A 19,194-nucleotide genomic window follows, 5' to 3' on the forward strand; every position below is an offset into this window, starting at 1 on the left:
ATAGTTCCATGATAGGGGCTAGGGATTTTGGGGTGCCTTTCAGCACATACACGGATTTCCTTTGTCAGCTGGGCCACTATGTTTCCTGTGTGCTGGAGGCACCCAAATCCTGGAGTCCCAGGTACACATTTCTTCAAGGAACCAAAGAGTGGCCTTGAACAACCAACCTTCTGATTAACAGCCAGATGCGCTGATCCATTGCCCCACCTGAGGAAATGATGCCGAAAGGATATGAGTATTATATCAGCTATGATCTAAACCTGAGGTAGAAACTGGATCAGGTCAGGCGGCCAGATTATTATCTCCCTCGCCTGCTGTGGGTCAAAATTGATAGGAGGGTGGTGTCACCCGCTTATCAACCAGCAAATTTCACCATCCGGTTTGAAATCAAACTATGTGAGATACATGGGTGGAGGGGGTGATGCCGAAATCAGAATGGAGTTTGGCTGTGTACATCTTAACAGCTTAAAATGCAGCTAGCCTGCTCTTTTTCTGAATTCGGATCAAAGCTGGTTCAGATCAAACCTTGTGTATACCACTTCCAAAATCAGTGGTGGGAGTATATTGGATGCGGAATAAATGGGAGTGTGGACACAGTTTTGAACTATCAGTAGATCGCCAGAGTTTCTCTTACACACCTCTGATAATAAACATTTATCATTTGATATCCTTTGTTGCAGTTAGTTAAATTCTGTATGGCTTATATGTTGGCCTCTGGGATGAAGCGAAGGACTTGATGTGTTTGGATCCATATATGAGATATTCCTCTTAAGTGTTTTTTTTAAAACAAATCTTTTACAAGTGTGGTATTTCCATATGATCCAAAAATTATGTTAAAACCAATTGTTTCCCATTGTTTAAATTGTCAACAGTTGTCCTGGTTATAAAAAATGGGGGTGATATAAGAAAGGAATTAGCAGGGAAATGGGTTTGTGTGCATGTCATTTTTTATACCATCTTTTCCATATTTTTTCAATTGCCAATAGGCAAGGGTTATCTAATTTTTCATTTGTCTTTAGATTATGCACCAGACAAGGGACACAGGTGGCGCTGTGGGTTAAAGCCTCAGCGCCTAGGACTTGCTGACTGAAAGGTCCGCGGTTCGAATCCCTGCTGCGGGGTGCGCTCCCGCTGCTCGGTCCCAGCGCCTGCCAACCTAGCAGTTCGAAAGCACCTCCGGGTGCAAGTAGATAAATAGGGACCGCTTACCAGCGGGAAGGTAAACGGCATTTCCGTGTGCAGCTCTGGCTCGCCAGAGCAGCGATGTCACACTGGCCATGTGACCCGGAAGTGTCTTTGGACAGCGCTGGCCCCTGGCCTCTTAAGTGAGATGGGCGCACAACCCCAGAGTCTGTCAAGACTGGCCCGTACGGGCAGGGGTACCTTTACCTTTTACCTTTTACCTTTATGCACCAGAAATGTGATACTTTCCCATTTTATGGTTCCACTCTGGCGAGTGTTCAATTTTTATCCATATCTAAGCTTTATTGCCTTGAGCAATGGCAATTAGATGCTTAGTGTGTACTACATCATGGCAATATGTGATATTTGGGATACTCAGAGCCCCTTATGATGTTTCACTCTATAATGTGGAAAGCCTGATTCTGGCTTTCTCCCCACCTCAATGGATAAATGTGATCATTAACTTTTGCTAGGTTTGCTAGGCTGATATCATGGCTGGAATGACTTCAACATTTTGTAATCGTTTTGGGGGAATTACGATTCATGTTGCAGCATTTTTTTCCTGAGCCATGGAAGTTTCAATTTGTCCCAGTTTATCAGTGTTTGTTTTACAGTTTTGATACGGGGTTAATACTTTATTGTGATAAGCCATTTCAAGATTTGGGGGGAATTAATTTTCCTAAATATTTTAAAGATGTTGGACGAACTTTTAAGCCTATAGCTGGTGGGCGTGAGACATTTATACATAACATTTCTAATTTTTGATAGCTGATTTGCAGTCCAGCAAATGCACCAAAAGTGTAAGGTATCAATTCCTCTGGGTTCGTGATCATAATGGCAGTTCGAACACTTAAATTCACGGTTATATACCCTTGATGTCACTAAAAAAGGAATATGGCAGTGAACCCATTTGCAATCAGGATTTATTACAATTTATTTCCTTCTGCGAAAAGAAGAAACTGATATTGCAACACATTGCAATCAAGTGTGGCTCCAGATTAATCCCAGCGGAAGGGACCAGGAGCCAAAATCCATTCCCCTCTCTAATATATTTATTCAAAGAAAGGAAGAGAATTTGGCACAGGCCCAGCATAATTAGGAGCTCTGCACAATTAATCCTGGAAGAAAGAGCTGAGCCTCTTCTTATTTCACAAACGGGAGCTTCGCTTCTCTGCCTTACAAATAAATAAATAAAAATGACTCCTATTCAGTCTCCCCACGGCTGGATTCTGGAGTGTGGAAACAAAGGGAGATCTCCCATGTGCAGTCTCTGGCGTGGGTAGTTTTCTGATCTCTCAACAAGATGCTGAGATGCCCAACCCTGCCTCACATTTTGCAACACCCTTTGAAGTGAGTCAGCTGACCACAACCCCTTGGGGACAACCCTAGAACCGTGACAACCCTGGGGATCAACTGCAGGAACAGTTGTCCGCAGTCCAGGTGAGCGGAGAGAAGAGGTGACACAGAAGCGTGCGCAACCATGAGGGAGGGAAGGTTTGCCAGTGCTTGAGGAGGAGGATAAAAGCAAAAGGAGAGGCCCTGCTGCTTAACCCTGCGGCTCCTGGGAAGAAGCGGAGAAGCGAAGAGGAAGCAGAGAAAGAAGAGATTGGGAAGGTGCGTGATCTTAAGGAAGCGGGAGAACTTCGGATAAAACAAGGATGGGGAGAGGATGTGCAGAGATTTCTGCAGAAATTAGGATATGCACAAGAGAGGGAAGGGTGGGTGTAAGCAAGCAGCAGGCACCTGCCCCGGGGTCGCCCTTTGTGATATGCCTGCCCTGTCTTGCTCCTGTTCATCTCTTGCTGGTTGGTATAGATGCAGTATAGGTAAGAGGTTTGCAAGGTAATACAGTGGTACCTCAGGTTAAGTACTTAATTTGTTCCGGAGATCCGTTCTTAACCTGAAACTATTCTTAACCTGAAGCACCACTTTAGCTAATGGGACCTCCCACTGCCACTGCACAGTTTCTGTTCTAATCCTGAAGCAAAGTTCTTAACCTGAGGTACTATTTCTGGGTTAGCGGAGTCTATAACCTGAAGCGTATGTAACCTGAGGTACCACTGTGTACAAGAAGATGGAGGAAAGAAAAACAAGTGTGTGTGGGGGGGGGGGAATGAGATGGAAAGGCAGTTGAGAAAAGGGCAGAAATTTCAAATACAAATCTGTGGCAGGACCATATTTGGAATACAGTTCTGGTTGCCTCACCTCAAAGAGGACATTGTAGAGTTGGAAAAGGTTCAGAAAAACGGCAACCAAAATGAATGAGAGGGTAGAGCGGCTCCCCTGTGAAGAAAGGTTTGCAGTGTTTGCAGACTTTCGTTTAGGCTGAGAAAAGGAGAGTAAGAGGTGCCACCTCAGAAGGTTGCGAAATTTTGCATGGCATGGAGGAAGCGGGTAGAGAAATGTTTTCCTCCCTCTCTCATAACAATTGAGCTTGTGAACATCCAAGGAGTGATAAAAGGAAGCCCTTCACACAGCACATCCTTAAACTATGGAACTTGCTCCCACAGAAGGAAGTGACAGCTTTAAAAGAAGATTAGGCAAGGGAGGAGTGGGTGGGCTGCCAGTGACTACTAGCCATGAGGCTGATGCCCTGCCTCTGTGGTCAGAGGCAGTAAATGCTTCTGAACACCAGTTGTGAGAAACCACATGAGGCGAGACTGCTCTTGGGCTCTGCTTCTCCTCACAGGTTTCACACAGGCATTTGCTTGGCCACTGTGAGAACAGGACGCTGGACTGGTTGGGCCAATGGCCTGACTCAGCGTAAGGGAGTGTTACGGAAATGATGAGGGGGGGCACATCTTTATAGTTATTACAGTGGTCCCTCGGGTTACAGATGCTTCAGGTTATAGACGCTTCAGGTTACAGACTCCGCTAACCCAGAAATAGTACCTCGGGTTAAGAACTTTACCTCAGGATGAGAACAGAAATTGCACAGCGGCGGAGGCGCGGTGGCCCCATTAGCTAAATTGGTACCTCAGGTTAAGAACAGTTTCAGGTTAAGAACGGACCTCAAGAACGAATTAAGTTCTTAACCTAAGGTACCACTGTACAATGTTACTAATATCATGCCTGAATGTGTCCTTTTGACTTGACAGCTCAGGGAGGATACCTAGCATTATGAATTTGTAGAAAATCCATACTGTAACCGACTCTCCTCATTCCAAGGCCATTTTAACCCTCGAAGAATTTGGGCTACACCTCCCTCCATGAACCCAGAAGCAGGAAGTCAAGTAGGCAGCAGGAACAGGGCATCCCGCCATAATTCCCCAAGCGTGAGAGCACATAGAGGGCACCCCACCCAGGGAGTGACCAAGGGGGCAACCGTAGACATCCCCAGAGGCAGTTTAGCAAGTCAGGTGTCCTGAAAGCCCATCTCCAGAAATGTCCTAAGGGAAATGATATGTAAAGAGTTTTATTGTTCTTTCTGTGATGGGTACTTAAGAGGTGTTGGGAAAGGTTTCTGATAAAGTGACCTAATCGAAACAAAATAAGAAAAGATCCTTCCAGTAGCACCTTAGAGACCAACTAAGTTTGTTATTGGTATGAGCTTTTGTGGGCATGCACCCTTCTTCAGAAAGTGCCCTAATGATGAACTTGTGTAACCCTTGAATACCCCTCCCCATTTGTGACATGCTAGTGCTGTAGTGATGATGCATCAATGATGCTGCTCAAAGTGTATTCTGGGGGAAAGAGGGAAGTTCTAAAAGAGGTTGTCACCCCACGCTCGGGGTTCGTACTCTTGTGGGGACATGTCGCGCAACAATATACTGACCACTGTTTTGCTCCTATATTTGGCTGGAACTTCCTTCCTTTCTGACCGTATAGACCCGTGGGCTCTGACCCGATGAGCTGGGCTGTTGGGTAGTCTCTCACCCCAGAATTTTCCTTAACAGGAGCTTCCTCAAAAAAAAAAAAAACAGGAGCTTCCTCCATTCCTATCTGTGACCTTCCAGATGGGGCAGGACTGCAGCTTTCACTCTTCCTGGCTACAGTGGTACCTCGGGTTAAGTACTTAATTCGTTCCGGAGGTCCGTTCTTAACCTGAAACTGTTCTTAACCTGAAGCACCACTTTAGCTAATGGGGCCTCCTGCTGCTGCCGTGCCACCGGAGCACAATTTCTGTTCTCATCCTGAGGCAAAGTTCTTAACCCGAGGTACTATTTCTGGGTTAGCGGAGTGTGTAACCTGAAGCGTCTGTAACCTGAAGCGTATGTAACCCAAGGTACCACTGTATTGGCAACATTGTCTGGGGTGCTGGAAGTCCATCAACATCTGGAAGGCCACCTGTGGCTTAGTGCACACCTGCTGGGTTCATGAAGAGGGATGTCAATAAGGACAACTGAACAATTAGTTCAGGAAATTGACACACTGTCCTCTCAATTGTAAACAAATGAGGCGTCCCTTCCACACACAGCGACCCATGCAGATTAACTGGGACCTTGTCATCACATTGGGTGGAGCTTCCACCTACTTTCTTCCAAAACATTGCCAGTGCTATTTATTTGGTACGCTGCCTTGGACACCTCAGTGTGGCATCTGTGCAATGGGCACCTGGTCTGCTTTGAGCAAGGGGTGTTTGTGTACCACTGGGTTCAGACTCCGGACTATTGAAAAGGGCCAACCGTTACCTGTGTAACTGCCCAGTCCCTGGGGCTAGGAGAAGAAGCTAGCATATCTAGGCATCTTGCAGTCTCCTTGAGTTTAATTATCTTTTTTCCTCAAGCAAGTTTGAGAGCTGTGCTCTGGAGCCGGCAAAGACAAAAATAGAGCTTGTGTGTTTATTTTGACTACTGTAGGTTAGCTCCTAATTTCTCCAGGGAGCAGCGTTCAGGGAGACCAAGTTACCTGGTTGCTTTAGATGTGGAGTGGTTTATAATTGGAGACGTACATGGCTTTGTGTGGAAAATTCTCCCTTCCCCTCTCTACCCTGCAGACCTAGAACTTTCTGCAAATCCCCAAATCTGTAGCAAAAGAAACCTGCTCCTCACCCAAATGTGCAGATGGATTACTGTAGTTGCCTTTAAATCATCATCATCATAATCACCACCACTACCACTATGTGGGAAACAAGTGTTTTCCAAACATCATTTAGCGAAGAATACTTTTGAATTAAAATTAAGGGCACACGTCCCCCTTACATCCATCAAAGGCAAAAGAATACAAATTACCCGTCCTGAGAGGAGCTCTGTGTTTCTATGTGAATTACTGTCCTGGGTGTGGAAGAAGGCAAGATCAGAACAGTGACTCATACAGAGACATAATAGCAACCTCCCTTTCTGGTCAAGTGGCTTTTGTTGGGAATCAATGAATGATCCAATCGCATCGGGTGCAGCAACCCAACAAAATTACTCCAACAAGAGACAGATTGGAAGAAGGCAATGCTGGAGCAGAGAATGGTGTCAACTGTCTTGTCTGTTGGTCCTTAGCTGATGAGCTACTACTGTGGTGTAGCTGATGAGCTACTACTGTGTCAGACTAGGATTGGGACCACTCCAGTTCCAATTCCTCGCTCAACCACGAAACTCACTAGGTCACCTCCAAGGCTTCCTGTGGGGACAAAAAGATTTCTAAGTGTGGAAACAGGGCATGGCTAATGCTTCTTGCCCAGCCTGCAAACTCCTCAAGGCTCATCACATACAGTTAGATGGACCTAGACCGGTCATATCCACACCATGTATTGAAAGCACTCTTACACCACATGGAGAATTCTGGGAACTGTTTATTAAACATGCTGAAAGTTGTAGGTCAGCACCTACGACTACAGTTCTAAGGGTTCTTTGGAGGAAGCCATGACTATTAAAGTGGTATAAATGGGCTTTAAATGTATGGATGTGGATGTAGCCTCTTGAACTACCCCTCCCCAACCTTCTGTATGGGGTTAAATGTAGCAAATGCATTTATTTAATTTCCACAAGTTTTGTTTACTTTAAATAACGAAATGCCCTTTGTCTGGTTTGTATTATTCATTTTTAATAATAATTAAAAAAATAAAAAGAACTTGTTTATGCAGACAAATGTTACCCCGAGATAAGAGTCAACCAATAACTTGGTTGTTGTGTCTCACAGCCTAACCTGCCCTTCAGGGTTGTTCTGAAGGTAACACCAGAGGCAGAGAGAGAGAGAGAGAGAGAGAGAGAGAGAGAGAGAGAGAGAGAGAGAGATCACTTTGGATGCTACCTTGAGCTCCTTTGGAGGAAGAGTGGGGTTGACATATAATGAATAATATTACAGTGGTACCTCGGGTTACATACGCTTCAGGTTACAGACTCTGCTAACCCAGAAATAGTGCTTCAGGTTAAGAACTTTGCTTCAGGATGAGAACAGAAATCGTGCTCTGGCAGTGTGGTGGCAGCAGGAGGCCCCATTAGCTAAAGTGGTACCTCAGGTTAAGAACAGTTTCAGGTTAAGTACGGACATTCAGAACGAATTGAGTACTTAACCCGAGGTACCACTGTAGTCTTTTACACAACATTTGATATTTATTCAACTCACTTTCAGTATAATAATTTCTTACGTTTTGACTTCCCATCCTTACGCCCATGATGTTCCTGTTTGTATTCCTTTATCTGCTGCCATAACTTCAGCAGATAAACTGCCATTTATTTTCCAATGTATTATAACTTATATTACAATCATTACTTCCCTTGCCTATTATTCAAAAGGGGAATGCACTCCTCAACGAAGTTCTCCTCTTTTTTATCTTTTATTGTTACTGTCAACTTCGCCATCTCTGCATAGTCCATTAACTTTAAAATCCATTCTTCTTTCGCTGGGACTTCTTCTGTCCACACCTGCACATACAGGATTCTGGGTACGGTAACAGAATACATAAAGGACCATCTCTTTTAGAACCTCTGCCCCTGTGAATTATTGTTCTTAACACACACACACACACGTAGCAAACCATTGCAGCCAGTTTTTGAAGACATTAAGTAACTGGTCTCACACAGAAAACAGAAGAGATACATGAACGCGCACACACAAGCAGCAGAGGTGCATTGGAAGCTACCAAGCCCAGCTGGCCTGATGCAACAAAGGGAAGAGCTCCTGCGCCTTTAGGGATTGCGTAGAAAAGGGGCTTGCATCATTTCAAACCACACCCGAAACCCCTTCTTTTTTGCACAACTATTAACGGTGCTGGAGCCTTGTTCTCTTCTTAATTATGGCAAAGCTAAACCAGTAAACACACAGCGAGACCTGTGGGCAGGTGTTTGGGACTCCTGCTTGGATTACTTCAATTGTCACAAGTACACATGAGTCATTTTCGTTTGGCACATGATGTGCCTCAGAACCCATTTCTACAAACAATGAGGAGCCTTTCACTCCTGGGGTGTTGCTTATTGTGTCAAGTGTGGGAGGAGGCCTCTGGTCAGGTCCAACTGGCATGGCTTGTTTCTCTGAGCCCTGTGGTATTATTAACTCCGGATGTTGCCAATATGCCCATACACCTCTGATGCCTGAGAGGGGTGGGGAGCTGCCCTTGACTTGAGGAGAACTTGCAGTGGAAAGGGAGATGGGCAATGCAGTTGCAAATGTCTTTAGAAGACACAGTAAAACTTAACCATAAAGGAGATATCTTCCTATACACATAAAAATATAAGGCTGTCATCATGCAGTCTCCACTGGAGCATTTGTAGCGCTGTGTTACAATCCCGAATTGTCATAAAGTCAGGAAAGGGGATGGAAGTGAAAGAGAAGGCAGGTTTTAAGACGACGGCGTTAAACAACAGCAGAGGTTTGAATAAAGCAGGGATGGAGAGACACAAAGGAGCATTGAAGAAGTTATGAGGGAACAGGGAGAGTGGGGGCCTGGGTGAGGTGGAATGGGAAGAAGTTGAAGGCAGGCAGGATTAGTGAGCACACAAGGCGGGGCAGCCAGTGTGTGTGTGTGTGATCTTGTGATCACATCCACACCAAGGGCGATACAGTGGTACCCCGGGTTACATACGCTTCAGGTTACATGCGTTTCAGGTTACAGACTCCGCTAACCCGGAAATAGTACCTCGGGTTAAGAACTTTGCTTCCGGATGAGAACAGAAATTGCACAGCGGCGACGCAGCAGCAGCGGGAGACCCCATTAGCTAAAGTGGTGCTTCAGGTTAGGAACAGTTTCAGGTTAAGAACATACCTCCAGAATGAATTAAGTACTTAACCCGAGGTACCACTGTATTCAACTGGGTTTTACTCAGAGTAGACCTATTGAAAACAATGGCCCTAGCTTAGGCTGCATAAATACTATACCTTTAAAGCACATTTGAAGCTCATTCTTTCCCTCAAAGAATTCTGGGCACTGTTGCTGACCCATCGCAAATTCCATCAACCCTTAACAAACTACTGTGTCCAGAATTATTTGAGGGTGGGAGAGAATGTGATTTGAATGTGCTTTAAAGCTATAGCATCTATGCAGCCGAAGTCATGCTTATTAATTTCAGTGGTTCTGCATTTAAAGCAGGATCACTCCTGACTGCTCAGGTTGTTACAAGACCCTCATTCCCCTCACAGAGCTCCAGTTCCCACAATTCCCTGGGAAGAGGGATTGATCATTAAACCAGTCTGAGAGCTGTAGCCCAGTGAGGGGAATAGGAGTCTCCTAACAACACTTGGTACGCTTAACAAACTAGAGTTCCCCCTTCCCCACCCCAATCTCTGAGCAGTGTGAGATTCCTGGGGTGCCCGGAATTCCTTTTGAATGAGGCACAGCAGAGACTGTGGTGTGGTCTTTAGGACATATGGTTTATTTACACATATATTCAACTTGAGCCTATGATGGAGAGGTTGAGAGCATTAACACCCCAAGAGCGCCTTGCTTCTCCCATAGCCACAGCTTTGGATTCAAACATCTCTCCCCCTCTTTCTTTTCCCAGCTTGCTGGTTTTCTTCTAGCTCACCTCCCTGCACTTTCCACTCTGCCCTTTTGTCTTTCTAACTAACCATGAGTTTAGGAAGGCCCCCCCCCACAGAGGGCTATCTCATACAGAGCCCCCTTCCTTTGTTCCCTTAATGGCCCATCACCCAGGCTATCACCTAAACAGGAAGCTAGCCTGGCTTTTCCAAGAGTTTCCAAGGTGGCCCAGGTATTTGGCCTAAACCTTTCCCCAAACTCATAACAGTATGTTAATCCTAATAGATATGAGGGAAGCTGATTGGCAGATTGCTATCAGTGAAGAGGTGTTCATCTCAGTGGAGGAAATTTCCATTTAAATTGGTCTCTGCCTCTGCAAGAGAGATAGCATAAGAGTGCAAGAATGGCACCTCACACCTATTTAGTTGTACATACAGTGGTACCTCAGGTTACATATGCTTCAGGTTAAATACGCTTCAGGTTACAGTCTCTGCTAACCCAGAAATAGTGCTTCACGTTAAGAAATTTGCTTCAGGATGAGAACAGAGATCATGTGGTGGCGGCATTGCCCGGAGGAAAGGCTTGGCAGAGTGATTTGACAGGATTAGGGTCTTGACACCTTACTTGAGGGATTATGGAGGACAGGGGGAGGGGTGATGGAGTCCTAGAGAAATTGAGCAAATTGGCAAGTTGATTTTCTATGGATTTTATAGATTTTAGTCCCTTTTGACATTGACAATTGGGAATAAATGGATATATTGTAGGGAAGAAGAAGGTGAAGAAGACATGCCCCCCCTTCCGTAACAAAACAAAGGAAGCTACAGTTTCAAGGATTCTTTGACTGTTTAAAGTGGTATAATACTCCTTTAAATGTGCAGATAGGGCCATAAGTTTAATTCAGATTTAGAGCACATGGCTTGGCCCAAGGAATCCTAGAACATGAAGTTTACCTGTCACAGAGCTACATTTTCCAGGACTCCTAACAAATGACAGTTCCCAGGATCCTTTGGGTGAATTCATATGCAGCGAATGTGCTTTAAATGTATAGTGTGGAGGTGACCTTTCTGTCACAATCCTAGAAAGCAAGGGGGTGGGGTGTCACCTCATGAAACTTCTTCACACAATGCATAATTATCTTGTGGAATTCACTAAGACGGCTTGTTTTTAAAAAAGGAGAGAATTAGGATTCTTCCAGACTGTCACCTCATTCTGACTGCGATTCAGTCACATCCTGGCAAGTTCAGGATGCGAAATTAGAATTGATTGGGTGGTCTTGCGATGATGCAAACCTGCTTCCCCAAAATGATATGTCTTTTTGCAGTCTTTAAGGAAAGGAAAGGGATGGGGTGAGGGTGGGGAATGCAGCACAATGTCATCTAATTCTCCCTCGTGAGACAGATTGCTTCCCAACCTGAGGCAAGTTCATGGAGGTCGCTCAGCAACTGTTGGCCACAGTGGAATGATCTCCATGTTCAGAGGCCGTGTCCTTTGCAGCACCAGATGCTGCTGACAAACAAGGAGAGCCATCCGTTGCCTTTCTGCTTCTTGCCTGTGTGCTTCTCAGAAGCAGCCGCTGGAGCAGAATGCCAGATGGGACCTTTGATAGGAAGCAACAGGCTCCTCCGCTGCTCTTGCAAACCTCCAAGGCACTTCAATTGATTGTAGGGGAGCTGAAATCTAAGTGCACTATAATTTATTTTGGCCCCTCCCCACTCCTCCTCTGTACGAGAAAGAGGAAATAAATTATCCCAGGGCATTGTGGGATCTGGGGGTGCTTGCAGATGACCTGTTTTATTCAGCATTCATCCTGATTTGTCTGCCGGGAGATTAGATGTTGTTGGCTGTTTAATGAGCATTTTTTACTCTGCTTTCTTTGGTGAGGCGGTTCATTATCAGTTGCATCAAAGTCCTATTTCACACCTTCCTCTGCATTCCCTGTCACTTACCTTATTGCAAAAGTCTAATCTTTTGGGGAAGCAGATTTGTTGTGCAAGAGCTGCCAACCAGCTTTAACGGTGCAGCTGGAGTTTGCCAGTAAGCGATTGAATTCCACCTGGAAATAACATGAATCTGGAAGCACCCTGGGCTCTAAACTCTAAGGGCCTGCCCACACTATGGCTTAATGTAACCCCTTGTGACCCCTTTAAAACAGGAGTCCCTCTCATCCATTTGGCATTCTTCCCCCAGCTACTGGTGTCTCACATTTTCTCCCTTCTAAATCTGGGAGTTCCCTATGCTTTGAATATCTGAGCTGCATCAGTTGCATAGGGAATCTCCGGATTAAGGGAGGATAAAGTGTGGGAGAGCCATATTTGGAGAACACTAGTCACAGTGAGGGTGGATTAAAGGAGGCACAAGGGATTCACAAACTGAGTTGTGGATGGGCCCGAACTCTTTTTCACCTGGTCCAATTCACTGCTCCACACTATTGTATTCTCTCACCACCACACCTGATATTTCATAAATCTTCCCCTCTCTTTTAGAAGCTCCATTGCCATCTATCTTCCAGCCACAGAAGTTCTTCACTTGGGAATCATCCTTTTTCAGCCAACTTCCGCCTCCAGTCAACACCCTTCCTGTTATCTGCAGAGTCCCAGGATGTTCAAGGAATATTTCCAGTACAAGGGGATCAGTTTTCCTCAAATTATCTACTCAGGACAGGTGCTGCAGATGGTGGAAAACAACTTCCAAGTTCGGGACGACGATATTTTCAATGTCACCTACCAAAAATCAGGTACAGGGGAAATGTCTTTGAAATGCTCCCAACAGGTTGTGCTCAGTTTCTGTAGTAAGAGCTGAGCACCAAGGGATCTTTATTAATGATGCGGAAACTCAGACAAGCCAGTTGTAAGGTAATGACACACTTTTATTCTAATCTCATCCAGCAAGCTTGGCATGTGGTTAGCTCAGCTACGCTTTGTACACACACAATAGGTGTCACGTGACAGCTGAGATTAAACTTCTTAACAAGCCATTATTTCTGAGATCTCCCTAATAAAAAAGGCCGCTTTGCAGAGGTGAGTATTTTCCACCATGTATCTTGGCACAATGCCTCACCCAATGCACACACAATGCCTCGCATGTGAGGTGCAGGGTATTGTGAAGGGTGTATTCCATTTACTTATTTGTCCAGACCTGCAAATCCAAAACAACCTCACCCAGTCCTTAGCTTCTCTTGTTCCGAGCACAGGCTGTTTGTAAGAAGTCACAGAAGGGAATATTGACTACCTGCCCCTTCTTCAAGGTCAGTGGGTTCAGATAGCTGAATTCATTGTTTCTGGGGTCAAGGGATGCAGGTAAATGTTATTAAGCACAGCTTCTTTTTCCATAATGTTTTGAATTTTACATATACTGCAAACTTGGGGGCTTCCCGGGCAACCTGTCTTATTCAGCATTCATCCTGACACAGGGAGATTAGATGACATTCCCTCCTTGATCAGCACCCACTCTGATTTGTTGTGGAGAGGCTAGATGACTTTGGGCAGTGGCGCCAACTTGAATAAAATATTGGGGGAACCCCACCACTCTGCCCCCCGCCAGAAGGTCACCAGAAGGATGGAGGGAAAGAGGCTGGAGACAAGGGAGTGCAGCCCACACTGAGCCCCCAGCCCCAGCCCAGCAGAGGCCGCATTCTGAAGCCCAGGCAGCTGGGCTCTGGGCCCGGGAGGTGGTGCTGTCCAAGCCAGGGCTGGCTCTGAGATGTTAAACTATGGATTTCACTGGCGGACGACAGCAGGCCTAGTCTGCACACTGCTGCCTCCTCTGCCTGCCCCAGGGGTGCCATCTGGGGGGGGGCAGGCCCGTCAATATTTTCAAGGCCCCCCAAATTCTGTGACGATCCTCAAAAGCACATGCCAGGGTGAAGCATCCCTTTGACGATCGCCTTCCAGGAAAGCATGGTATTGGTAGGGCACAGGTGGGAATCGTTGCCCGTGGGCAGGCTGGAGCTAGGCACTTCCTAACTAACCTGTGCTCCTCTTGGGGCTCCTTCTTAGGGACCGTGTGGATGCTGGAGATTTTAAGCCTCATCCGTAGCAATGGTGACCCCAGCTGGTGCCGGACTGTCCCAAACTGGGACCGGGGGCCTTGGTATGAGACCGTGATAGGATACAGAATAGCTTTGACCAACAAGTCACCACGCATTATCAGCTCCCACCTGCCGGCACAGCTCTTTGCAAAGTCCTTCTTCAAATCCAAAGCAAAGGTAAGACAGAAGAAGACCTTACCGAGAGACACTCCCAATGATTTTCATAGCGCCCCCCCCCCAATGATATCCCCACCTTTTCTGCCAACAGGTCATCTACACAGTCAGGAATCCCAAAGATGTATTGGTATCCCTCTACCATTTTGCCTCCATGTTTCGTCCCTATAAAGACCCCGGCACCTTGGACCAATTTCTGGAGGGCTTCCTAAAGGGAGACGGTGAGTGAACTGAGGGGGTGGGAGGCAGGGGCAATGTTCTCCCCCCTTTAGTTTAGAGGGTCATGCCTTCTCCTAGCCCCCTACCACCCACCCTTGGTATTCCTCATGCCCCACACGGTTCCTGCCTAACACCGATTGTGTGGTTGCAGTGCCTTTTGGATCCTGGTTTGACCACGTTAAAGGCTGGCTGAACTTGAAGGACAAAGAAAACTTCTTCTTCATCACATACGAGGAGCTGCAAGAGGTTGTTATTATGTTATTTTGCTAGTAAAATACAGCTTTGCATTTTTGCAAGCACGGATACATCCTGCCGAGGCACCGGGAGCAGAATGTATCCAGGCTTGTTAAGATAGCTCGAACCTGAAGGTCGTGAAAAGTGTGAGAATTCCCACACACTCTCTCTCCGTGCTGTGGCAGGCCGGATTGTGTGTGTATGTGGATTTCTTGGCTTCTGACTGGCATATCCTCTCCCCCTGTCCCCAGCCCCTCCACGTTCAAATGTGTGGGGCACAATGCATTTAAAGCTCAAGGCACCGACTCCCATGCAGATCCTGGGAACTGCAGGTTATCCTTCTCAGAGCTACAATTGCCAGCACCCTTAACAAAATGCAGTCCCTGAGATTCTTTGGAGGAAGGCTTGTGCCTTAAATATGCGGTGTGGATGTGGTTCTTTCCTTTCTGTTCTCTGCAGGGCCAGCCCTACCATGAGGTGGAGCGGAGCAACTGCCTTGGGCGGCAGCAGCAATAGTCCATTCCCCTCTCCTGAGTCCCCAAAGCTAGCCTGCTCTGTACTCCCTAAGGTAGCCTGCTGTCCTCAGATACAGTGAGGGGTGTTGTCCCATTGCCAGCACTGAAGTGTGGCTTCGTACAAACTATACATTTAAAGCACATTCAAAGAACGTTCTCTCCCTCAAAGAATTCTGGTCACTGTAGCTGACCCCTCACAGAGTTATAATTGCCAGCAACCCTTAACAAACTACAGTGCCCAGAATTCTTTGAGGGGCAAAAGGTGCTTCAAATGTGCTTAAAAGGTACAGCCGCTTGACACATTTACACCATACATTTAGAGCACACCCATTGCACATTCATAGTGCATTACTTCCCCCCAAAGTTTGTTAAACCACTCTGGAAAGTGTACCTCTGTAAGAGAAAAACCACAGTTTCCAGAATTATTTGGGGAAAGTCACGTTCTTTGAGTATCTGTCGGCTGTGCTTTAAATGCATTGTGTGGATCTGCCTTAAGATTCAGCTGTTGGATTCTGTACAGATAATTAGGGTGGGCATGAGGGATGCTAGATAGATCACTGGAGAAATTATGAGGTAGAGGAGATAACCTCCTATGTTTCCAGCAAGGGACATCAAAACATCCAGGTTAAAGACCTTTCCAGCAACCTTGGTGCCTTTGACTGTGCATTAAAAATGAAACAAAAAAACCCCAAAGACTGTTTAATTCCTTTGATCCAGCCCTATCCATAAATGAGTGAGTTGAGAGCATAGTGGGAGACCCAGATCTTCTCTATCTCTACCAGGGCTTCTCAAATTTCTGAGTTCGTTGACCTCTTGATGGACTCCCAAATTCATAGGAATGCAAATTCCTTAAAGTGTAAAGACATGCTGGAGCTCTGGTATTCCTGGTGAGCCCATTCCCCTTTCAACCTGAGGCCTCTTGTCACCCTTCGCTTCCTTCCTTTATACTCCTGACTTTTTGCCTGCCACCTTGCCTTCCCAGACTTAGCAAACCTCCTTCCTCTCTTCATCTCCTCCATCCTTCCAAGGCAATGTTTGCCATCCCTTTTTATTCAGCTGCCAGCGCCCTTCTCTTAATGATGCTCTTTGCCCTTATCCCTGCTTCAGTCAGACTATTGCTCTGGCTATCTCCACTTCTTTGTCTGTTTTCTATCTGACTTTCTGCTTGGTCCCTTTCTGTTTCACATATTCATGCTCTCTTCTAGTCTCACTCTCGCCCTCCTGCCAGGCTCTTGTCCTACCTTCACTCCTGCACTCCTTTAGTGTAGGACAATTCTTCCATTCACCCACAGTCTCTTTGCTGCTACACCTTTTGGTCCTGCCTCCCTTCCTGTACGCAGGTTCCTCAGCTCCTGTTTCCCCTTTCTCAGAGGCTGATACCCACACCCGCGGTGTCTCTCCTCTCCCTTTGTCCTCTGTCGGGCTGGGCAGTGCTGTATCATCACCCCTGCAAATGCCACTTCCAATTGAACCTTCTGGTTGAATTGCCAACACTTCAGCGCACCAGAGATGCAGCCCCCCTGCCTGCTCCTCACAGTAATTTTGGCCCCCTTCCTCAAACTGCGATTGCCGAATCACCATCTGTTTGTTGCTTTGGAATTGCCACAACAGCTCGATTAGCTTTGAAACTCTTTCCATGTGTGGGGTCAATGTGCTTAAGCGTGTTTATCTTAAGTGTGTATCCTCTGTAGCTGCTTACAATTCCTGCCATCATTCTCCAGGACCTGCGAGGAAGCGTAGTCCGAATTTGCCAGTTCCTGGGCAAGGACTTAGACGACGCAGCCATAGACTCAGTGGTGGCGAACGCCTCTTTCGAGGCCATGAAAAGCAACAAGATGTCGAATTTCTCCCTCTCGCCCCGCTTCCTCATGAACCAGAAGAAAAGTGCTTTCCTCCGCAAAGGTGACAGTAGGGTGGGCTGGGAGTGATCTGTCCGCAGTGTGTGGCTCAATTAGGGGTGGCAGCCATTGGGAACCCCCAACAAATAGTCTGGTGGCAAATTTATTATGCCGTAAGTTTCCGTGGACTTCATAAGATGCATGGACCGTGATCCTTCAATTCCAGGTGCATATAATAATGCACGTGGGTGTAAAGCTCAGGGGAATGTTAAAGCTGAAGTCCAATGGCAACTAAATGCAAAAGGTGCAGTCTGACAATTAAATCAGAGCTCCTTAAATGTATGGGATAAGCTGTGATCTTATGAAGTGGACTTTCAAACACAAAGGCTTGTGCTATTCAAATTAGCTAGGTTTCAAAGTGCCACAAGGTGCTTAATTTTTTTTAAAAAAAAATTGCCACTACAGACCGCCCTCTAGGTGTGTGTACCAGCCTCAGCTCTGCAGCAGTACCAGAGAGAACCTCCCCTCAGCACTACTTGTTGGTTCTGTGTTAGGCTCCTAGGAGGTTATCCTCTTGTCTTCCCAATTCCTACAGTTCCCTCATAGGATCCCGAGTTAATTTGTGTGTGCATGCACTCGTGCGCGCGCGCGCGCGCACACACACACACACACACTTATGCTTATGTGTGCCTTGATAAAACACTGCAACAAAACGATCTTGACAAGATCTTATTTATGGCGAGGGCTGGCCAAACCTATCAGTTTTGGTTCCCCCAGTTCTTCATTTTCCCAGTCTTCATTTCAGTTCTCCACATTTCAATTTGGAATGAAAAACAAAAATTTCTTGAAGGTTCATCAAAATTTCAGTGAAAGCTTCTCAAAGTATAAACGTGGCTATTTTGCAACTTGTATACATTTTTGCCTAATATGCACATGTTTTTGCAAAGCAGTTTTCCCCAAAATAATGCGTTTTTGCATGTTACTTTCATGAATATATGCATTTCTATCAATGCTTTACCCCCAATATATACATTACAGTATTGTACATATTAGTTGGCTTGCAAACTGCATTGAAGAAGTTGTAGAAGTGCAAACTGGAGAAGAGCGAATTTCTGACGATGGCTGTGTTTTGTTTCTTGCATTGTTTTGGAAAGAGATAACTGAGGTAGGTTCATCTTTAAATGTGAACCGAATCAAATTTCTCCCCCATCTCTACTTATTACTTCATCAAGTTTTATGTAAGTGATCTTTTACTGCACATATAACCCCATGCACTGGTGAAACACTGCACCAAAAGGATATTGATGCAGCCATACATTCTGTCCCAGCAAGGTTGCTTTTTTTGCAGTGTTTTATCAAGACACATGTCTGGATCCACAATGCAGAGTGAAGTAAAAGGCAGAATATGCAGCGAAGGAACGTAAATCTATGGCAAGCACCACAGGCAAGCACCACACTACACTACACAAACTCTGGGGCAGGGAACAAATTCCTAATGCACTGGTTTGACTTGGAAAGAAAAAAAAAAAGAGGGTAATTTACAATCTAGGAAATCAGAATTTTGGAAGCATCCTTATTTCTTGCTCAGTAAGTTGCAGCTGTCAGGTATGATGTAAATCAGCTCTGCTCAAAAACATTTTTAATTAAGGTGAGGCAGTTGCCAAAGCTCCCTTTCCAGTGTTGCCCTGATCTCCAGTCCCTGGGTGAATGCAGGAAGCACCAGTGAGTTCATTCGGGAAGGGAGGAGGAAGATGCTATTCCCCTGTATTGTTATGCAATTCCCCAATCTCTCAGCAGTGAGAGGATTCAAGGGTGCAGCACCTTTGGCTTCCTTTGGAATGAGGTCACTGGAAACTTACTGGCATTTTGTAATATTTGTGCTTGTTTGCAAATGCACAGGTTGAACATAGTTGGAGGCACGACATTAGGCACCCCAACAGACCCCTGAGAAGTTCACTGGCATCCACACCTAGGAGAACTGACAGTGCCTCCAAAAATGCTAGCGCTGTGTCTTTCTGTAGCCTCCCAGCAACTCTTCCAAGTCTATTTTTGTCTCCTGCCTGCCTGCATACACCCAGCTGGGAGTGGAGAGAGACATTCAGATCTTTGCCACCCATTAAAAAGGGCAGCCTTTAAGAGACATTAGCCCAAAATTTCCCT

The 19,194-nt window shown here is 45.9% G+C and overlaps 1 protein-coding gene across 2 annotated transcripts in view; it reads left to right on the forward strand.

The window, feature by feature from the left end:
- Positions 1-19,194, forward strand: part of LOC309355372 (sulfotransferase 2B1-like) — a 28,089-nt gene that overhangs the window by 6,019 nt on the left and 2,876 nt on the right. The window contains exons 1-6 of one of the 2 annotated variants that reach the window (XM_081886159.1): positions 2,426-2,622; positions 12,511-12,761; positions 14,023-14,231; positions 14,323-14,449; positions 14,599-14,693; positions 16,918-17,098. In XM_081886159.1, coding sequence (XP_081742285.1) covers positions 12,626-12,761; positions 14,023-14,231; positions 14,323-14,449; positions 14,599-14,693; positions 16,918-17,098 — 748 coding nt within the window. In that variant the 5' untranslated portion in view covers positions 2,426-2,622; positions 12,511-12,625. Of the gene's footprint in view, positions 1-2,425; positions 2,623-12,510; positions 12,762-14,022; positions 14,232-14,322; positions 14,450-14,598; positions 14,694-16,917; positions 17,099-19,194 lie in introns of those variants that run through there. The other variant, XM_081886158.1, reaches the window with a different exon arrangement.

The sequence above is a fragment of the Podarcis melisellensis genome (genome assembly GCF_964234715.1).
Source record: "Podarcis melisellensis genome assembly, chromosome: 13".
Lineage (NCBI taxonomy): Eukaryota > Metazoa > Chordata > Lepidosauria > Squamata > Lacertidae > Podarcis > Podarcis melisellensis.